The sequence below is a fragment of the Bison bison genome, unplaced genomic scaffold, assembly GCF_000754665.1.
Source record: "Bison bison bison isolate TAMUID 2011002044 unplaced genomic scaffold, Bison_UMD1.0 scf7180017864297, whole genome shotgun sequence".
Taxonomy (NCBI): Eukaryota; Metazoa; Chordata; class Mammalia; order Artiodactyla; family Bovidae; genus Bison; species Bison bison.
Window position 1 is genome coordinate 2400040 of NW_011494869.1, and position 21575 is coordinate 2421614.

The window sequence follows — 21575 nt, forward strand, 5'->3', positions numbered from 1 at the left end:
GGGAGGCCTGGCGTGCTGCAGTCCATGGGGTCGCAAAGAGTCAGACACGACTGAGTGACTGATCTGACTGACTGACTGACTGACTGAGCTATTTGATAGGGCTAGTAGATCAGTAAATGCATTGTTAACAATTTTGATTAATGGGTGGGATTTAATTAATGTTGGTCATTAGTGTTACTACAGTTGGGACACAATGATTTTTCCAGTCACTGGCTATGAATACATTGCATCTAAGACTAATGATGACACACATTATATTTTCTTTAAGTACTATTTTGGTAGTTTTGTAGGTTTTTCTTCAAACCCTTCACAAATTTATTGTGGGCTTGGGTATTCTAGATTGAAAAATTCCATGGACACAGGAGCCTGGCGGGCTACAGTCCATGAAATTGCAAAGAGCCAGACACAACTGAGCACACACTTCTATGGGTTAATAAAGTGGTTGTGTACTGTAATAAATTTTGGTGTATTGTTTTGTGCTTAATGATTTTTAAAATTTGTTTAAGGGGAATATGTTTAATAGTTTTAAGGGGAATGTTTAATACTGTTTGGTTATACAACAGCTATGTCTACTGAGCAGTATCCTGAGGTTTGAGATTCTAATAAAACCTTCTTACATATACTTCTTTCATGTTATGATAGAAATGCAAATTAAAACCACAAAGTGACATCCATTCACATACAATAAATGGTTATAATCAAGAACAAACAAAGATGTTGGCAACAATGTAGAGACAATGGAACCTTTACACGTTTTTTGTGAAAGTGTAAAATGGTGTGGACAATATGTACAATAGTTTAGCATGTCTTCAAAAAAGGTAAAGTACAATTCGAGTTTGGTTTAAGAACTCCATGCCGAGGTATATGCCACAAAGAACTGAAAACAGTTGTTCAAACAAAAACTTATAGATGAATATTCATAGCAGCATTGTTGACATTGGCCTAATGGTAGAAAGAATTCAAATAACCCATCAGTGGATGAATAGATAAGTGACATAGGGTGGATCTATAAAGTTCCATATTATTCTGCCATACACAGAAATAGAGTAAAATGGTGCATCTGCTGTGGAAAAGAATACAGTATGGTGGTTCGTCAAAAACATAAATTAATGTATGATTTGTCAATGCCACTTCAGGATATACATCCAAAAGGTTTGAAGGATGGAGTGAAACAGATATTTGTACACCCATATTCACAGCAGCATTACACTGGCCAAAAGGTGGAAGCAACCCAAGTGTCCATGATACATGAACTAATAAGCAAAATGTGATATTTACACAAAGGTATATTATTTAGCCTTAAAAACGAAGGAAATTCAAACACATGCTACATCATGTATAAGCCTTAAAGTCATTATGCTAAGTGAAATAACCTGGGCATACAAGGATGAATATTATATGATTCTACTTCTATGAGGTATTCAGAGAAGTGAAATTCAGAGACGGTAGAATGCAGCTGTCAAGGGTTAAATGGAGTTAATGTTTAATGGATGCAGTTTCACTTGGAAAAACTTAAAAAGTATGGGAGATGGATGGTGAGGACACATTTGAACAATGAAAATGTAGTGAATGTCATATAACTATATACTTTAAATGGTTTAACTGGTAAATGTTATGTTCAATAGATTTAATCACAATGGAAAATGTGACTGAAGTATTGACACAAGTTACAACATGCAGAACATTGAAAATACCCTAGAAAGAAGCCATATAGAAAAGGCCACCCAGATCACACTCGTCTTGTGTGCTTTAAATCCATCAAGGTTGTGAAAATGAAAGTCTCAAGATCACTTCCAGAAAAAGAAAACTGGACAGAATGGAAAAAGACATTTTCATACTTTGGGACAAGTGGTAGAAGTGGGCCTGCAGATTGTATCAGAAGGTAAAAATCATAATGATTTCTCATCCTGGGGTTACAGGGGTGTTCCCCGGGACAGTGTCCCTTTGGGGGGTAAAACATAAAGAAAATTATAATTTAAACTGGCAAACGTGGCAAATCAGTGATGACTGGGAAATGTGAAGTGAAAAGTTGCTCCGTCATGTCCAAGTCTTTGCAACCCCATGGACTATATGGTCCATGGAATTCTCCAGACCAGAATACTGAAGTGGGTAGCTCTTCCCTTCTCCAGGGGATCTTCCCAACCCGGGGATAGAACCCAGGTCTCCCACATTGCAGGTGAATTCTTTACCAGCAGAGCCACAAGGGAAGCCCAAGAATACTGGAGCAGGTAGCCTATCCCTGATATCATGAGCTACCAGGGAAGCCCAGGGAATGTGAACCTACAGATAAAGAATACATTATACTGCTACTTCAAGTTTTCTATATGTTTGAAGTTAGCAGAAAGTAAATAACTTTTCAAAACAAACACGTCATCTACTTTTCTGACACAGTATTAAGACATCAAACATCATGATAGGTGCCAAGCCCTACCCACATTCAGCTCTCCTAAAATGGTTAAGCTAATTACTCTTATAGGAATCCAAATATTATTAAGAGGTACTGTGGGAAGATTATATTAGTAGCCACTATGTCTTGGGTGTTGTGGATGACTTAGAATGTGGTAGAAATAATGAGATTTTTGAATTACAATTTTTCACATCAAACTTCCAAAAGTTACAAGTAATACATAAATTTAGTAAAGCTGTATAATACAAAAGTAATACACAAAAGTCAGTTGAGTTTTTAACACACTAATAAAGAAGTATCAGATAGAAAAATTAAGAACAATCGCATTTACAACTGCATCAAAAAGAAAATATCTAGGTGTAAATTTAACGAATGATGTGAATGAAACACTTGCAAAATGAAAATTGGAAGACAGTAATAAAGAAACTGAAGAAGAAATAAACAAAAATATTCCATGATTGAGCATTGGAAGACTATTGTTAAAACATTCCACCAGCCAAAGCAGTGTACACATTCAATTCAAACACAATTAAAATGGCATTTTTCACAGAAAAAGAATTAACAATTCTACCATGTGTGTAGAACCAAAAAAGACCTGAAAGAGCCAAAGCGATTCTAAAGAAGAAAGCACAGCTGGAGTCGACTTACTCCCTGACTTCAAATTACACCACAAAGCTTCAGGAACCAAAACAGTGTGGAATTGGCACAAAAACAGGCACACCCACCAGAGGAACAGAACAGAGAACCCAGAAGTAAACTCAAGGACATACACTAGGATCAAGTCCCCTCAATAAACTGATGCCCAGGAAACTAGATACTACACACCAAAGACACTGGAAACTGTCCACACCACACACAAAATTACCAAAAATCCACAATTTTCCACATCAAGTCCTTTTCTGGCTCCTGTGAAAATGGATCACTGCCCCCCACCCAGGAGTCAGCCACATACAGGAAGCTTCACCACACTTTTTCTTTGCTTTTTACTCCTGCAGCAGTGCCTCCCAGCAGGTCTTGAAAACACTGAACTCCTGTCTGCACATGTGAGTGTGTCTTGAGGAGACTGAACTTCTGTCTGCGTTTTAACTCAGCCAGGCACAGTTTGGAAGTCAAAGCCCTGGCGAATCCTGAGACAACCAAGCTCCTGTCAGCTGCATGGAATCAAGTCCTCCAGATGAACATGCAGGTACCTCAAAAGTCAGAGAGGCAGACTTGGCTCTGCCTGCTGGGAAGTGCAGGCTTCATCCACTCAGACCTTTCAGTTGAGGCCCTGTGCCCATCTGAGAGGTCTGATGAATCCACTAAGTTTCAAAACTCAAATTCCATGACAAGCCACAAATGGAAAGAAAACGAATTTCAAAACACTTACCTGATAAAGGATTTGTACTCAAATTATACCAACAACTATAGAGCAAACAGCCCCATTAGAAATGGCTTTATATCTGAACAGGAGACCTACTTGGCCAATGAAGATAGTTAAGTGAAGTGAAGTCGCTCAGCCGTGCCCGACTCTTTAAGACCCCATGGATAGTAGCCTGCACCAAGCTCCTCCGTCCATGGGATTTTCAAGGCAAGAAGTACTGGAGTGGGTTGCCATTTCCTTCTCCAGGGAATCTTCCCAACCCAGGGATCAAACCCAGGTCTCTCACATTGTAGACAGACGCTTTACCCTCTGTTCAGTATCACGTACCTTTAGGGAATTACAAATTAAAACAATGAGGAAGTACTGTACAACTATTAAAACTGCTGAACTCAAAAAAAAAAAAAAATGATACCAATTGATGCAAGTGTGAGGAACAACAGAAACTATCCTTCACTGCTGGTGAAATGGATATACAGCTACTTTGCAAGACATTTGGGAAGATTTTTGCAAAGCTATACAAATCTCACTATGGAAAACAATATGGTAGTTCCTTAAAAACTTAAAGTTAATATATCAATTTCACTCCAGTATAAATACCCTAAATATTTGAAAGCAGAAACTGAAACAGGTATTTGTACAACCATTTCATAGCAGCATTATTCACAATAGACAAAGGTGGAAGAAATTCAACTACCCACTGAATGAAAATGAAGATATGAAGGTGAATGAAAAACAAGATATGGTACAAATGAACAAACACAATGGGATATGATTCAGCCTTTAAAACTAAAGTAATTCTCAAACATGCCACAACGTGGATGAAGCTTGAAGTCACCACACTAAGTGAAATAAGTCAGTCACAGAAATACAAATATTGTACAATTCCACTTACACAGATATCCAGAGAGGACAAAAATAATGTGGTTTCCAGGGGCTGAGGGCACCATGTTAACAGATAGTTTTACTTGAGAAAGATAAAGTTCTGGAGATGGAGGGTGAGGATATTTGTACAACAGTATAAAGGTAGGTAATGCCACAGAACTGTACACTTAAAATGTTTAAATGGTAACTGTCATGTTATATATTTTTAATCACAATACAGAAAAATGAATTAAGTACTGATAATTGTTACAATATGGATGAACACTGAAAATGTTCTCAGTAGAAAAAAAGCCATATAGAGAAGGCCACCCAGATCACATGTTCATCTTGTGGGCTTTAAATCCATCAAGGTTATAAAAATAAGGGAAAATCTAAGTAATCATTCCAAAACAAGAAAACTGGATCAGAACAGAAAAAGTTATTTTCACACATTTGGACAACTGTTAAAAGTTGAAGTGGGCTTGTGGATTAAATTATAATGTGGGAACCACAGAATTTCTTGATTGGAGGGTTATGTGTCATTCTGAGGAGAGAATTTCTGTTGTGGGTAAAACATACTAGAGTATTCTGTGTGAAGTGGCAAATGTGAATACTTTTTACTGCTATGAAATTTTGTTTGAAATTATTAGAAGGTAATTTACTTTTCAAAACAACCATGTCAATACCATGCCAGAAAAACAGAAGACCTTAACTCTGTTATAAATGAGACTTACCTAGATCCAGTTTAACCAAAGTTGTGATATTAACTGGCCTTGTAGGGGCCACAAGTTAGTAAGACATATCATAAGAAGATTACATTAGGAGCCACCATGTCTTTGGTATTATGGATGACCTGAAATACAGTAGAAACAGTGGGATTTTATTTTTTTAATAATTTTTAAAATAATTTATTTGGAGGCATCAGGTCTTAGTTGTGGCATGTGGGATCTAGTTCCTTGACCAGGGAACAAGCCTAGACTCCCTGCATTGGGAGCAGAGTTTTAGCCACTGAACCACCAGGAAAGCCCAAGAGTGGGATTTTAGAATTACAATTTTCCACTTCACTTCACATTAAAAAAAAATTGCTGGAATAAAATTCAATAAAGTTGCAAAATATAAAATTAATATATAAAAATCAGCTAACTTTCTATGCACTAATAACGAACCATGAGAAGGATAAATTTAAAAAGCAATCCTACTTATAACTTCATAGAAAAGAAAAAAAAATCTAGGATAATTTTAACCAAGGATATGAGACTCCTACTTGTACTTGGAAAACTATAAAGCCCTGATTTAAAAAATGAAAGAAGACATAAAAAATAGAAAAATATTCTGAGCTCATGTACTGGAAGAATTACTATTACTAAAATGTCCATTCTACCCAAAGCCATCTGTAGATTCAATGCATTCTTGATCAGATTTTCAAAGGCTTTTTTCATAAAACTAGAAATAATCATCTTAATATTTGTATGGAACCACAAAGGACCCTGAACAGCCAAAGAAATCCTGAGAAAAAAGAAAACAGCTGGGTCAGAAGTCTGCCTCCGACTTCAAACTGTATCGTGGAGCTAAAGTAACAAAAACAGTGTGGAACTGTCACAAACACAGATGTGCAATAAAGGAAAAGAATACAGAGCAAGCCCAGCAAAAAACTCACATGCAGATAGTTAATTCATGAGAACAGGGCCAAGAACATACAACATGGACAGTCCCCTGAAAAGAATGGTGTTAGGGAAACTAGACACTATACACCAAGTAATTAATTAGAAAACACATGTGATGAAATGAATATAGACAAACTTTATAACTTACACCCAAACTTACCCCAAATTGTCCACAGACAACCTTAAATTAGGAAACTATAAAAATTCTGAAAGAAAACATAAAAAAAAGGAATCTATATGACCTTGGATCTGGGGATGACTTTCACACACACCACCAAAAGCCTATAACAAAAAAGTTAATAATGTGGATTTTATAAAATTAGAAACTTCTATTCTGTGAAAGATCTTATTCAGAAAGCCAAAGACAAACCACAAATAGAAAGATGTTTGCAAAACACATATCTAGTAAAGGATTTGTTCTCATTTTGTCCTAAGAACTCTAGAACAAAAAACCTCATTAAAAATGGGCAAAGATCAGAACAGACTCCTGGCCAAAGAAGATATGCAGAGCAGACATAAGCACACAAGAATACACTCAACATCACAAAAACTGTTGTTGTTCAGCTGGTAAGTCGTGTCTGATTCTCTGCAACCCCATGGACTGTATGTACCCCATCAGGCTCCTCTGTCCATGAGGCTCTCCAGGCAAGAATACTGGAATGGGTTGCCATTTCCTTCCCTATCACATACATTGCTGCTGCTACTGCTAAGTCGCTTCAGTCGTGTCCGACTCTGTGAGACCCCATAGACGGCAGCCCACCAGGCTCCCCCGTCCCTGGGATTCTCCAGGCAAGACACTGGAGTGGGTTGCCATTTCCTTCTCCAGTGCATGAAAGTGAAAAGTGCAACTGAAGTCACTCAGTTGTGTCTGAATCTTAGTGACCCCATGAACTGCAGCCTACCAGGCTTCTCCGTTCATGGGATTTTCCGGGCAAGAGTACTGGAGTGGAGTGCCATTGCCTTCTCCGTCACATACCATTAGGGAGATACAAATCAGAACGTGACAGTACTGCACATCTATTAGAACTGCTAAACTTCAAAACATGACAATAGCTATTGCTGGAGGGGGGAAGAACAGGAACTCTACTTCTCTGCTGGTGGAGTACAGGTACAATCATTTTGGAAGACAGTTTGGAAGTTTTTCCTTTAACTAAACAAGTCCTAGCATGGATATAAAAACCAGACCTCCAGTATTTAGACAATTGTTTTGAAAAACTGTATTCAAACTGCCATAAATTATATACATCAGCTGTATTCATAATGGGTAAAAGCTTAAAGATATTAGGATGTTCTTCTGTAGATGAATGCATAAGCATATTGGGGCACTGACATGTGAAGGGCAAGAGCATATGCACCCCAAATATGCCTGTTTAATGTAAGAATTATTTTAGGCTGATTAATTTTTTAAACTGCAAACACATATCTATAAATCCATCAGAAGTTACCTTTTTATGAGGTCACTACAGACGGGGCCTCAGCCAAGAATGAAGTATAGGGAAAATCATTTTTCCCATCCTACATAGGCAATGGAATAGTTTAGCTATTCAAAGAAATGAACCACAAACCCAAGCAGAGACAAAGATGACTCCAAAGAAATGAACCACAAACCCAAGCAGAGACAAAGATGACTCTACATATATATTGCTAAGTGTTAAAATATAAAATAACATAATGCAGGAGACAAAAAACAAAATAATTTATTTGGGGTCCTAAGAATTGCTATTCGGAAGACAGATTGAGGTAACCCTGAAAGTGTTCTTAGTGAAAGGTTCTTGTTTTATCCCAGAAAAATTCAGAGATAAGACAGAGAAATCAAGGATTTATTTAAGTTAAAGTACCCTCCCAGTGGGAAGAGCAGACAGGCTCAGGTGAATAGCTGCCCTGAGTTTTTTTGGCAAGCCAGGTATGTGGAACATAATATTCACTGGGTTTGGGGGTCAAGTTATCTGATTTTTATTGCAGCACCATCTTCCTGGAGGAAAGAAGGACTTTTGTCCTTATTTAGCATTGATTAGAAATGTCATGGCATCAGTGCAGGATGGACACTTATCTGCAAGGCTTATTTTATTGTAATGAAAGCATAATGAGCAAAAGGTTACTTTCAGACACCAGATATTCCTGCATTTCCCCACATTTCTTTGTTCTGCCTCCAGGACACTTATCTCCAAATGTATGGCTTTCAGTATGGAGGTTCCAAGGATCCCCCTCTCCTCTGCACAAGATGCATAGCTTCCTGCCATCTGGCCCATGCTCCCCTTTCTCTGCTCACATCTAGCTTTTTTTGTTGTTTAGCTGCCCAGTCATGTTCGCCTCTTTGTGACCCCATGGACACAGGCTCCTCTGTCCATGGAATTTCACAGGCAAAATAGTACAGTAGGTTGCCATATCTAGCTACCTTCCTGTTTTAATAAAAAGATTCTGGAGGGAGAGACAGGGACTTTTAAAAACAAAAGGCAATGAGGCTGATAAAAGTGGCCTGGCGACAGTCATGACTCTGTTGGAAATCTGGAAATGTTTGTCCTTAAAGAATCACCAGTTGTTTCAGGGTAGAGGTAAAAAAAAAAGTTGATAGATTTTCATGAAATACAGTATAAGAAGCCAATAAGTAAATAGGCTGTCATGAGTTTCTGGCAGATGTGCTGAAAGACTTCAACAGGTGAAAGACACAAACAAAATAAACCCTAAAATACGGAAAATACAAACAGACCAACTGACCATCCTCTGGCCCTTTCTCCCTGCTAGTTCTCCTCTCAGTGTTCTGGGATGTCAAGAAATTAGGGAGAGCTGTCTGGCAGCTCCCCTTAGACCTGACTGCTCCTACTGTCTCCACCTCCCCTAAACATGCCCCACCCATCAGAGGCACCATGCCAGAGGAAGCCTCAACAATGATCCTGATGTGTCAGGGCTTTTTTGATTACAAGGGACTAGACACACTCAAGTGAAATAATTATATTATAGATGATAGAAAGCAATCTTTACAAGAGACAAGTTGAAGAGTGGGTTCAGAAGTGTCAGATCCAAGGGCTCACATAGTGTGTGACCTGGCCCCTCTCTGACTGTCAGTCCTGCTGAGTGCCTTACAGTGACTCCACTCAGGCAGTCTCTCACCCAGCACCTCCAGGATGACACAAGCTCAAAGTCCATTCTACTGGGAATGGTTTCTCCTTCACTAGGGTTCCATGAAAACTCATGACTTGGAATGCCTTTGGCCTGGCTTGGATAACATTCTCACCCTCATAGCAATCAGAGGACAGAAAATGGAACTGGCTAGACATGCATCATATAAGCATCTTCCAGATGGGTGGAGTGTGGGGTCAGCCCTCTGATACTGTCTGGACTGGAAGCACGTGAGATGTAGCTCCTTAAGGAAAGCTGAGGTGCTGTACTTGGACATGTGGACAGATTCTGGCTTGGTGAAAGCAGCAGATCCCATTGTACAGCACAGAATCTAAAGCACAAGGTAAAAAGAGATTTACTTAAGAGTCGGTGGCTACAGCTACCTGTCAAATGCTCTTGCTATCCAGCCACAGCAAGTTCTTCCATTTGCCGAAGAGCAAGGATGATGATGGTGGTAAACTCCAGGCTCCAGCCTTGAACATCAGGTTCTTGCATCTCAAGAGACTGGCTCAGAACAGGTCTTGTGCCCTTGCAAGGCCCACAGACCTCTCTTGTTCCTGGGAGGTGGGAGCTCAGGTTTCAAGCCTACCCCCGGCCACATTAATCAACCACTCCCCCAAACCGCTCGTTTTTCCAGCCTCTCCTCCCTGTGCTGCAAAGAACAGACACCAAATGCTAAGGGTGTAAGGAAATCCTTGCTCAATGAAGAAATGGGAGTTTCAAGGATTATTCAATACCATGGAATTCATAACTGGCAGGCTTTCCAAAGTCCACATGGGTGCACATGGTTCTCCAAACACCAGGAAGCCGGTGAAACCATCCATTAGGAGGCCGCATTGTTCACGTATCTTTGACTCTTAAAAAGTACAAATGCCAAAAGTTTGCAACTGGAAGGTGAAAGGATTACAGGGCCACAGTCTGCTGTCTGGTTGCTGTGGCCAGGGCCACGCTCAACATTAGGAGGGTTATTAACTCAGTCTGGGATTCTAACTGGACTATCCTGGGTCATCTACTGACATGTGAACCAACAGCTATAGCTTGAGGGAAATAATCTGCAGCTAAGCTGGGCCTGTGTCACACATTCTACCCGAGTGGAAGATGGAAGGCAAAGGAAATATAGTGTACTGTTACCAGTAAAAGGGGGTAAAAAATTCTGGGAGCCCAAAACAACCAACATCCAGCACAGGCTTCTCTCCAGGGTGAGCACAATCTAGCTGGGAAGATGTCCTAAAGGTTTTTTCATACTTGACGTATTCACGGGGTTTCTTTCTAGTATGGACTCTTTGATGCTGAAGCAGATTTCTTTTGCTAGTGAAGACTTTTCCACACTCATCACAGGAGGTCTCCTGAATATGGATTCTTAGATGCCTTTTCAACTGAGCCTGAGTACTAAACACTTTTCCACAACATATACAGTCAAAAGGTTTCACCTCACTGTGGACTCGCTGGTGCCGAGTTAATTTTGTATGGAAATTGAAGGCTTGCCCACATATTGTACAAGAGTAAGGCTTTTCCCCTGTGTGAATACGCTGATGCTGACTAAGATGAGAAGTCCTTCCAAAGCTTTTTCCACACTCATTACACTCATATGGTTTCTCTCCAGTGTGGATTTTCTGATGTCGCATAAGTGGTGAATTACCAACAAAAGCTTTTCCACACTCATTACATTCATAAGGTTTCTCTCCAGTGTGAATTCTCTGGTGTATAATAAACTCAGAACTACTGGTGAAACCATTTCCACACTCCCTACAGAGATAGGGTCTGTCCCCACTGTGGATTCTCTGATGCCTGATCAGATTTGCATTATCATTAAAGGCTCTCCCACACTCTTCACACTGATAGGGTTTCTCACCGGTGTGGATTCTCTGATGTCGAATTAATGAAGAATTGCCATTAAAGGCTTTTCCACACTCATTACACTCAAAGGGTTTCTCCCCAGTGTGGATTCTCTGATGTCTAACATAGTAAGAAAAATAGCTGAAGCATTTCCCACACTCCTCACATCTGAAGGGCTTCCTATCGTAGTGGATTCTTAGAACCTTTCCTCTAATATTTTTCACTGTGGGGATTTCCTGGTGTTGCTCCAGTTCACATGTTTCTAGGAAGCTGCTTTTGTTAAGAACATTCTTCTGTGGCCCATGTGACATCATCAAGTCTCTTTCTTCAGAAATTCCCCATGTTGGTGTTAACTCACTGTCCATGTGGGTCCTGGAATCTGATATAACAAACAGAAAACAAAAATGCCACCTAAGAATTATAGCAAAAACAAAAGAATATTGAAAATTATAGTGGTTCCCCTTATCTGCAGTCCCTCTTTCCATATTTCAGTTTCCCTGTCAACCACAATCCAAAAATATTAAATGTAAAGTTCCAGAAATAAATAATCCTTAAGTTTTAAATTGTGCACTGTTCTGAATAGCATGAAACCTAGCACCAACCTACTCCAACCAGATGTAACTCATCCTTTTGTATATGCTACCTGCCTATTAATAAGTAGCTGATTCAGTTATCAGATAGACCTTTGCAGGATTTCAGTACTTGTATTCAAGTAACCCTTATTTTACTTCATAATGGCTCCAACATGCAAGAGGAGTGACACTGGCAACCTGGATATTCTCTTACTGTGTCTAATTTATCACAGGTATGCATATATAAAAAAAGACATGATAGATACATAGTTGATTTTCTGTACCCAAGAAAGCAGACCCCACAGTTACAAAGGTCCTGGAGTCAATCCCCTGTGGATACCCAGGGATAACTACATAGGGTTTGATACTACCTGCAGTTTCAGGCATCCACTGGGGATCTGAAAACATATGCCCCATATGTAACTATCCTTGGTGGCTCAGTCAGTAATGAATTTGCCTGCAATGCACGAAACCTGGGTTCAGTCCTTGGGTTGGGAAGATCCCCTGGAAAAGGAAATGGCTACCTACTCTAGTACTCTTGCCTGGAGAATTCCATGGACAGAGGAGCCTGGTGGGCTACAGTCCATTGGGTTACAAAGAGTTGGACATAACTGAGTGACTAACACTTTCACTTTCACAACAGAGATTTTAGAGATTACTAAACTCCCAACATCAGCCTGCTGTTCAGATAAGGCTAATAAAATCAAAGTGTCAAATATTTACAGGTAGAGAACAGTTGACAAGGAAATAGATTTGAGAATTATGAGATGCATTAATTGGAAATATGTGGAAAAGAGTTATGGTTGGTGGAAATGGTTTCATATTTGGCTATTTTAAGAAATCATCTATTTAAATCCTTCCCAGCATGGTTCATTTAAAACATACTGCTCTGTAAAGCTCTATAGTCACTGCCTCACTTACTTTTATAGATGTCTCTGGTACCCTGTGCAGGAGGATTATCCTGTGTCTCCAGGCCCACAGGCAAATCCCCTCTCTCTAGAAGTGAGATTAACGCAGGTTTGGGAACTGGGTATCCTGAAAAGGGCAGAAAATGGCACCTGTCAGTCCTGTGTCTGCTGTGTCAAAAGAATGAAAAGCTCAAGACTCTCAGTGAGACTAGAACAGATCCACAGTAAAGGGCTCAGGACTGGGGAAAGCCAAGATTTTTGCTTAAGTGGAAAATAAGCATTTGTGATCGCTTCCTAAAACTAGACCCATGAGTAAGTTAGTGATCCTGAGGGACATATGCAAACAAAGGGAAGGGGTCATACCCTTCCCTAGACTACAGGGAGACAAAAGTAAGGCGAAAACTTATCTAACAACAGACACTACTTACCCTGCAGAGGCCCTGGGAGGATGGAGCATACTCATACCAGGCGACAACAATTCCCTACATTGGGACCAAACTGACCCAAGACTTACCCAATACCTCTCAAGTGGGTCATTTGGTCTCAGTCCCAGGACCATGAAGGGTATAAGAGATAACTCCCCACTTTCCACACCACACCCCTGGCTGATAAGGAGGAAAAAAGGAAACAGGAAAGCACAGATCTGAGCACCAAGAGAAAAGCAGCCTTACCCAAGGATGTCAAGCTCCTATAGATCTCCAGCATCACACTTCTGTACAGGGCCCTCTGTGCAGGAGAAAGGCCAGCCCATTCTGTCCGGGTGAAGTAAATAGCCACATCCTCAAAGGTCACTACCTCCTAAAACAAGAGGTTCCTGCTATGCCAGAGCCAATTCTCTGGCTCAGGGTGTGGGGCACAGGGACAGGGACAGTGAGCTGATTGTTAAATGACTGTTGCTACAACAAAAAATCTGGAACTTCTCTCACTAAAAGTTAGAGCTTCCATTTGGACACAAAATTTAGTCTCATGAAACATAACATCATGTTTTGAAAACCCTGGAAAGTCTCCCATGAATTAAAATCCCTAGAGCAAAATCTCTTTGATTCTATAAAATTTTCAATCTTTTATTGTTGCACCTACAAGCTAACAGTTAGCTTTAATCTCTTCAGACACCTACTCAGAAGTGACATTGGAGGACCAACCTGTTCCCCTTCATTGCCCCATGTGCCCAATCAATCCATATGCTCCCCACGCATGCTCATTCTACCCCAGACCTCAAGTTCAAATGACAGGAACAGAGTCATGGTTTGCCCTGATGACTGGCCTCATCCGACCCTCATCTCCTGCTTGAAGAAGGGGTTGTGCAGCCTGTGCTCAAGAATGTCCAGCAGAGAGAACTCAGTGCTGCATGGGACAGTGTATTCTGCTTCCAGATGGGTTTTCCTGGGAGAATATGCTTCTGGAATCAAATTGCTGCTGGGTAGTTCTTTTAACTGCTTTTCTTCATACACCTCCAAAACAATCTGTAAATGTTTCTGTCAACTAAGTATCATGCTTTTTCAATAGCCACCGTTTCCCATCCCTGATGGCCCCACTCTACCTTGCCAGAAAGCTCAGGATCTGGCTTAGAATTTTTATTCATTCCCCAGACTTTGGTATCAAACTTGGTTTCCTAAATATGCAGGGAATGCCCCTCCACCTTTTAATACCTCAACTTGACTCTGCAGATCTCGTCAGCACTGTCACCATCTAACACCAAATGAATCCACTCTATCTGCCTCCTGCCAAACTGGCTCTATCTTCATGTAACTAACCAGCACAGAGAGTGAAAGTGTTGTTTCTCAACACAGAAATAGTATGAATTTCATCCCAGTCTCCTAAGTTAGAAATTTGAGATTCATCCAGGACTAATTTGCCCTACTCACTGCTCATTTCCAATAAGTAGTCAGTAATCAAATCCTGTCAATTTTATTTTCTAAATATTTCTGGAATCGGATTCCTCTTCACTATCATACAATCAGTTCACTAGTACCTGCTAGGAATACTTAACTCCAATTCTAGGCCTGTCCTGCATTGAATCCATCCTCAGCCAGCTATACAATTATGGACTTGTAAGGACAAACTGACTCAGTCAACTGAATGACTTCCTTGAATGAGTCATCAGGAACTACAACAATGGTTCTCAAGGTGTGGTAGCCCACCACACTAGCAGGATCACCTAGGAACTTGCCAGAAAGGCAAATTCACAGGCCCCATCCGAGTCCAATCTGTGCTTTCATAAGCCCTCCAGGTGATTCTTATGTGCACTAAAGTCCAAGAATCCTGGACTACAGGATAAAATCCGAGCTCAGGAAACCAAGCTCTATCAGGTAACAAATGATGAGGGGAAAGCACAAGACTGTACAGATAAACTATCTAGGAAGCTCTGCAAACAAAATCTAAGAAAAGGAATGATAAACCCTGAAGGAGGTCAATATAAAAGATGGGACAAATGGAAGATAGAGTAGCCAGAAAGAGTCAGACTCTGAAAATGGTATCAAGCGAGAACAGAGTCAACAACTACTCAGCAACCTAGAAACTGAGTGGTCAGGCTTGTGACCCGGTGATACCAGTAACTGACAACTTTTGTAATATCAGAAGATGGGAGCAGCAGGGTAGACAATGTCAGGCAGAGGGACAAGCCAGATATCAGAAATCCAGGACAGGGACCTGGGATATGGTTCATAGATGCTGAGTTAGTAGATAAATAAATCTCAGAAAGAAGGAAATAGTTAAGGAACACCCAGCAATTCATCAGTCTCAAAAAGTGAAATCAACTCAAGAAATCAATTTCCTTATCCTATATATGTATTTAATGTTCACTTTACAGATGAAGTTAAGGTGCAAAGAAGCTAAGTGACTGGCTCAAGGCCACAATGTCACAGAGGCTTTATAGGATCCCTAACTTCAGGTGTTTTGTCCTAGTGCAGATTTTTCCTGTCATAGGCCCCTGCCTTGATTAGCCAAGTCAACTTCTGAATAAATGGTACAAGCTCCCTTCTTCTTGTCTTCTTCTCGCTACTGCTCTACCCCTGCTTCCCAAAAACCTTGTGGTCTCCCTGATCTTGATTACTCCCACTGTGTAATGGACACCTACAATGCCAATCTGAGTCCCTCATTCTCACAGGGCCCTCTGCAGGAGGAACCACTAAACCTGGGAACCCACTAGCTCAACAGAGATCCTCAGAGTACAGGAGACTATCCTTTTGCATCCCTGGACACTCTACGCACCCACTGTTGCTGGACTTCTGGCTGCTCATTCCCGCGTCATCAGCTTTCCCCCAGCATCCAGTCCTACTGATGAGAATCAACAAGGGTCTTCCGATTGCTTAGGCTCTAAGACTTCTTGCCAGAATCATCTCTCTCATCCCCCTCTTTCTTCACATCAGATCTCTCCAAGGCTGACCTGAGGGAATCACAGCTCACCTGGTGCCAGACTTTCAGGGGCATGACAGCCATTATTGAGCTCTCTCTCAATGAAGGGCAGGGGCTGAGGGAAGAAGCAAAGAGAAACAAAAGTGAGCCAATCCAGAAAAAGGCTCTTTTTTAAAACAAATCTGCCAATAACAGCAACAACCATTTACTAAATGCCACTGAGTAAATGGTATATGAATATTTCCCCACAATATGCCATGAGGTTTGAATTCTTAGGAAATTAAGATTTTGAAAGGTAAGTAACTTGACCTTGGGTACCAGAGCTTGTACTCACCAACATCGTGCAACACTGTCTGTCCTAAGACATGAGAACAGGGGAACACGAATACACAAAAAGCAAACAAGCAAGACATCAGAAAACTCAAAGCAAACCCTGTAAGAAGCAACCTAGATCTTTATTTTTAAAAATAAAATTTTACTGAGAACATAAATGGTTAAAAAAAAAGAAATATGTTTTTGGATGATAAATATATATCCACTCATTCAATCACCTCAATAATTCTTTAAACCTTTTCTTTTTCCCAAATAAGAAAACAGTCTTAAGAGAATAATTTTCTCTATGAAGGTCACTCAGCCAGTGGATGGATGAACTTGGATCCCAAACCAGATGGGCCTGATTTCCAGAGGCCAAGCTTTTAATAACTACATCAAATTGCTTCCAACAGTAATCCCAACAGGATTTTTTCTTTTAGAACTCAATAAAGGGATTCTAAGGCTAAAAAAACAGATAAAGGTAGCCCCCCAAATCAGAAAAATCATCTTAGAGTAAGGTTTCCTTTTCTTGATCTTGGGGCACACATCTTTTTCTGTTCACCACCCTCTTCTAGGACCCAGTGATAACCAGAAACCAATTAGCAAAAGACCATGAAAAGACCACTTCAACAGGCAAAAATGTCTGGGTCACCACTTTAATTATATCATCCCCTACAGATCAGATCAGATCAGATCAGTCGCTCAGTCGTGTCCGACTCTCTGCGACCCCATGAATCGCAGCACACCAGGCCTCCCTGTCCATCACCAACTCCCAGAGTTCACTCAGACTCACGTCCATCGAGTCAGTGATGCCATCCAGCCATCTCATCCTCTGTCGTCCCCTTCTCCTCCTGCCCCCAATCCCTCCCAGCATCAGTCTTTTCCAATGAGTCAACTCTTCACATGAGGTGGCCAAAGTACTGGAGTTTCAGCTTTAGCATCATTCCTTCCAAAGAAATCCCAGGGCTGATCCCCTACAGACACTTTGTATTCTTGTTCCGCAGTCATATCCTACCAAAAAGCCAGGATTTTCCCAAATGAAATTCACTGCATGTGGCCATTTCCTGCTAGCCTCATCTGCCACACTGGCCTTTCAGCTTCTCTATAATGCTAATTTAGGACCTTTGTACCTGCTGTTTCCTCTGCATGAACCACTCTTCTCCAACCTTTAGAACCTTTGTAACTGATAGACTGTGTGCAACACTTTTCAGAAGTCGGCCCTCTGTTCATATAGGTAACTGCCAGCTCACCACAGCCTGTCTCTACAGACCAGGTCAGGGCCCCTGGCTACACACCCCACTAGCACTGTATTCTCTTTCTTGTATACCACCTCTCTCCGTTTAAGACACTGTGTTTTCTTTATCCAACATTTATCACAAACTTATTTCATTCCAGGCCAAGTGCGAGACACAGGACAAACAGTAGAGAAAGAAGGGTGTGATCCCTTCCTTCACGGGGCTTAAACTAAAAGAAACACAAATAAGAATCAAAGATCCTCGGAATTAGCTTTAAGACCACAATCATGACTAGTGACAGGGATACCTTATCCTAGATGCGGAAGCTTAAGCATAGGAATTACTCAAGTTGAAAGGAAAATCTTTCCAAAGTTAACAGTATGTGCAAAAACATGTTCTTGAAGTGAAAGTCCAAAGAATCAAGGGGAATGTGCTTAAGACGAAGGTGAAGTTGTAAGAGATCAAGTCCTGCAAGAACTTGTGCACGTCAAGAATGATCGCACTGGATTAACAGAGGACTTTTAATTAAACTGAAAGGTCCCTGGGAGAGGGGCCCACGGCCCTCTCATTCGCAGCTGCATCTTGGGAACCTAGAACAGCAACTAGCATTTAGCGGCTCAGTTAGTAGTTGCTAGCCCAGGGAGAAGGCAATGGCACCCCACTCCAGTACTCTTGCCTGGAGGGTCCCATGGACGGAGGAGCCTGGTGGGCTGCAGTCCATGGGGTTGCGAAGAGTCGGACACGACTGAGCGACTTCACTTTCCACTTTCAAGCATTGGAGAAGGAAATGGCAACCCACTCCAGTGTTCTTGCCTGGAGAATCCCAGGGACGGGGGAGCCTGGTGGGCTGCGGTCTATGGGGTCGCACAGAGTCGGACACGAGTGAAACGACTTAGCAGCAGCAGCAGCAGCCCAGGGAGCAGGGGAGGCTGTGGCTGTGTGAGATCAAACGGCGTCTCCTTTTCATCCACAGCCTTACACAAGGCGGCCACTAAGGACTGGGGCGAAGGCACCGCGGGCTGGGGGAGACTGGCCGGCGGGCGCGTTAGCTCCCCGGACCAGGTGGCGCCGCCCGACTCCCTCCACCTGGACACGAGGGACTAAGCGGACAGCCTTCTCCAGGGTGAAAGGTGTGCTCCCAGCAGGCTCGCTGAGGCGACAAGACCCAGAAACTCACCTCAGGAAAAGGGCAATATGTGGTGTGAGCAGAAGTGCGTCACTACGTCGGCCGTGACACCCGAGTATCGCGAACTTCCTCTCTAGGAAGCCACAGCACACGTCTCTGTGGTCCCTGGCTTTCCTCTCCAGGCGCGCGACTTTAACGGGCGATATCAAATAGAAAAAGCTTATCGTTAAGCTAATCTCTAGCTGAAATTTAGAATTTCCTTCCATTTTGTGTTGGCGAGGACCACAACAGTATCAGCAGTGCTGACTTTGTCAGCAATAGGAATCCTACGTTTTCATATCACATTACAGTTGCAGTTATAGGGGAACTTCGGTTTCATGCACGATCATTTTTGCCTTAGCCGACCAAAAAGTATTTAAACTGTTTTGTTGCAGTGTGTATATTGATATGATTTGACGTGATTATGTCTTTGCTGCTGAAAACATAATGGTCAGAGACAGAATGCCTTCCCTCTAAGATTGGCAACAAGGCAGGTATGACAGCTCTTCCCACTATTATTCAACATCTCACTGGAGTCCTAGCAAGTGCAGAAAGGCCAGAAAAGGAAATAAAAGGCACAGAGATTAGAAATAAAACTGTTAAGATTTGCAGAGGACGTTATTATCTACATTAAAAAAAAATCCAAAGAAAGCTACAAAACTGCTAGAACTAACAAGTGAGTTTAGCAAGATCACAGAGTTAAAGGTGCAAAAAGATAAAACTATGGAAACTGAAATATGCAGCAATAAAATTTCCTGTACTACAACTCCAATAAAATTTTTTAAATAGTACCATTTACAACAGCACAGAAAACATGAAATAGGTATAAATCTAACAAAATATGTGTAAGATACACATGATGAAAATTATGATAGAAGAGATGAAAGAACACCTAATAAACTGAGACAGATACTCTGTTCACTGATTGAAAAACCAGTACAAAGATGTCAATTGTCCCCAAATTGCTCTATGTATTTAAAGCAATCCAATCAAAATCCCCAGCAAGACCCTTTAACAGAAATCAACAAGCTGATTCAATTCAATTGTATGTCAATCATTTGATAGAGCTGAAAAAAAGCAGTGGAGAAAGGAGGGGTTTCTTAGTAAACTATGCTGAAACATTTGGATATTACAATAGGAAAAGAAAATAAGATTCTTCACGCCATACTAAAATAAATTCTAACAAGGGTGTCCAATTTCACCACTATTATTCAACATAGTTCTGGAAGTCCTAGCTACAGCAATCAGAGAAGGAAAAGAAATAAAATGAATCCAGATTGGAAAAGAAGAAGTAAAGCTCTCACTGTTTGCAGATGACATGATATTGTACATAGAAAACCCTAAAGATGGTATCAGAAAATTACTAGAGTAATCAGTGAATTTAGCAAAGTTGCAGGATACAAAATCAATAGACATAAATCATTTGCATTTCTGTATCTAACAATGAAAAATCAGAAAAATTAAGGAATCAATCCCATTCATCACTGCAACAAACAATTAAATATCTAGGAATAAACTTACCTAACCTGATCTGCCTCTTGAGAAATTTGTATGCAGGTCAGGAAGCAACAGTTACAACTGGACATGGAACAACAGACTGGTTCCAAATAGGAAAAGGAGTTTGTCAAGGCTGTATATTGTCACCCTGTTTATTTAACTTATATGCAGAGTACATCATGAGAAACGCTGGACTGGAAGAAACACAAGCTGGAATCAAGATTGCCAGGAGAAATATCAATAACCTCAGATATGCAGATGATACCACCCTTATGGCGGAAAGTGAAGAGGAACTCAAAAGCCTCTTGATGAAAGTGAAAGTGGAGAGTGAAGAAGTTGGCTTAAAGCTCACATTCAGAAAACGAAGATCATGGCATCCGGTCCCACCACTTCATGGGAAATAGATGGGGAAACAGTGGAAACAGTGTCAGACTTTATTTTTGGGGGCTCCAAAATCACTACAGATGGTGACTTGCAGCCATGAAATTAAAAGACGCTTACTCCTTGGAAGGAAAGTTATGACCAACCTAGATAGCATATTCAAAAGCAGAGACATTACTTTGCCAACAAAGGTTCGTCTAGTCAAGGCTATGGTTTTTCCTATGGTCATGTATGGATGTGAGAGTTGGACTGTGAAGAAGACTGAGCACCAAAGAATTGATGCTTTTGAACTGTGGTGTTGGAGAAGACTCTTGAGAGTCCCTTGGACTGCAAGGAGATCCAACCAGTCCATTCTGAAGGAGATCAGCCTGGGATTTCTTTGGAAGGAATGATGCTAAAGCTGAAACTCCAGTACTTTGGCCACCTCATGTGAAGAGTTGACTCATTGGAAAAGAGTCTGATGCTGGGAGGGATTGGGGGCAGGAGGAGAAGGGGACGACAGAGGATGAGATGGCTGGATGGCATCACTGACTCGATGGACGTGAGTCTGAGTGAACTCTGGGAGTTGGTGATGGACAGGGAGGCCTGGCATGCTGCGATTCATGGGGTTGCAGAGAGTCGGAGACGATTGAGTGACTGATCTGATCTGAAGGAGACAAAAGAACTGTACACATAAAATTATAAGACACTGATGAAAGAAGTCAAAGATGACATAAACAGATGGAGAGATATTCCATGTTCCTGGGTAGGAAGAATCAATATTGTGAAAATGACTATACTACCAAATGCAATCTACAGATTCAATGAGATCCCTATCAAATTACCAATGGCATTTTTTTCACAGAACTAGAACAAAAATTTCACAATTCATATGGAAACACAAAAGACCCCAAATAGCCAAAG

At 41.1% G+C, this 21575-nt stretch overlaps 1 protein-coding gene across 2 annotated transcripts; it reads right to left on the reverse strand.

Annotated features, from left to right (window-relative positions):
• Positions 1 to 7228: 7228 nt before the first annotated feature.
• On the reverse strand, positions 7229 to 18872 carry ZNF19 (zinc finger protein 19). Of its 2 annotated transcripts, XM_010850908.1 has the most exons (5): positions 18807 to 18872; positions 16134 to 16197; positions 13400 to 13526; positions 12742 to 12855; positions 7977 to 11627 (listed from the first exon to the last, which is right to left on the reverse strand). In XM_010850908.1, the coding sequence occupies exons 2-5, from the start codon at positions 16164 to 16166 to the stop codon at positions 10540 to 10542; spliced, it is 1362 nt and encodes a 453-aa protein (XP_010849210.1). In that variant the 5' UTR covers positions 16167 to 16197; positions 18807 to 18872; the 3' UTR covers positions 7977 to 10539. The 2 variants fall into 2 exon arrangements, with proteins under 2 accessions (XP_010849211.1, XP_010849210.1); XM_010850909.1 differs by lacking the exon at positions 12742 to 12855 and having other exon boundaries at positions 7229 to 11627.
• Positions 18873 to 21575: the final 2703 nt, after the last annotated feature.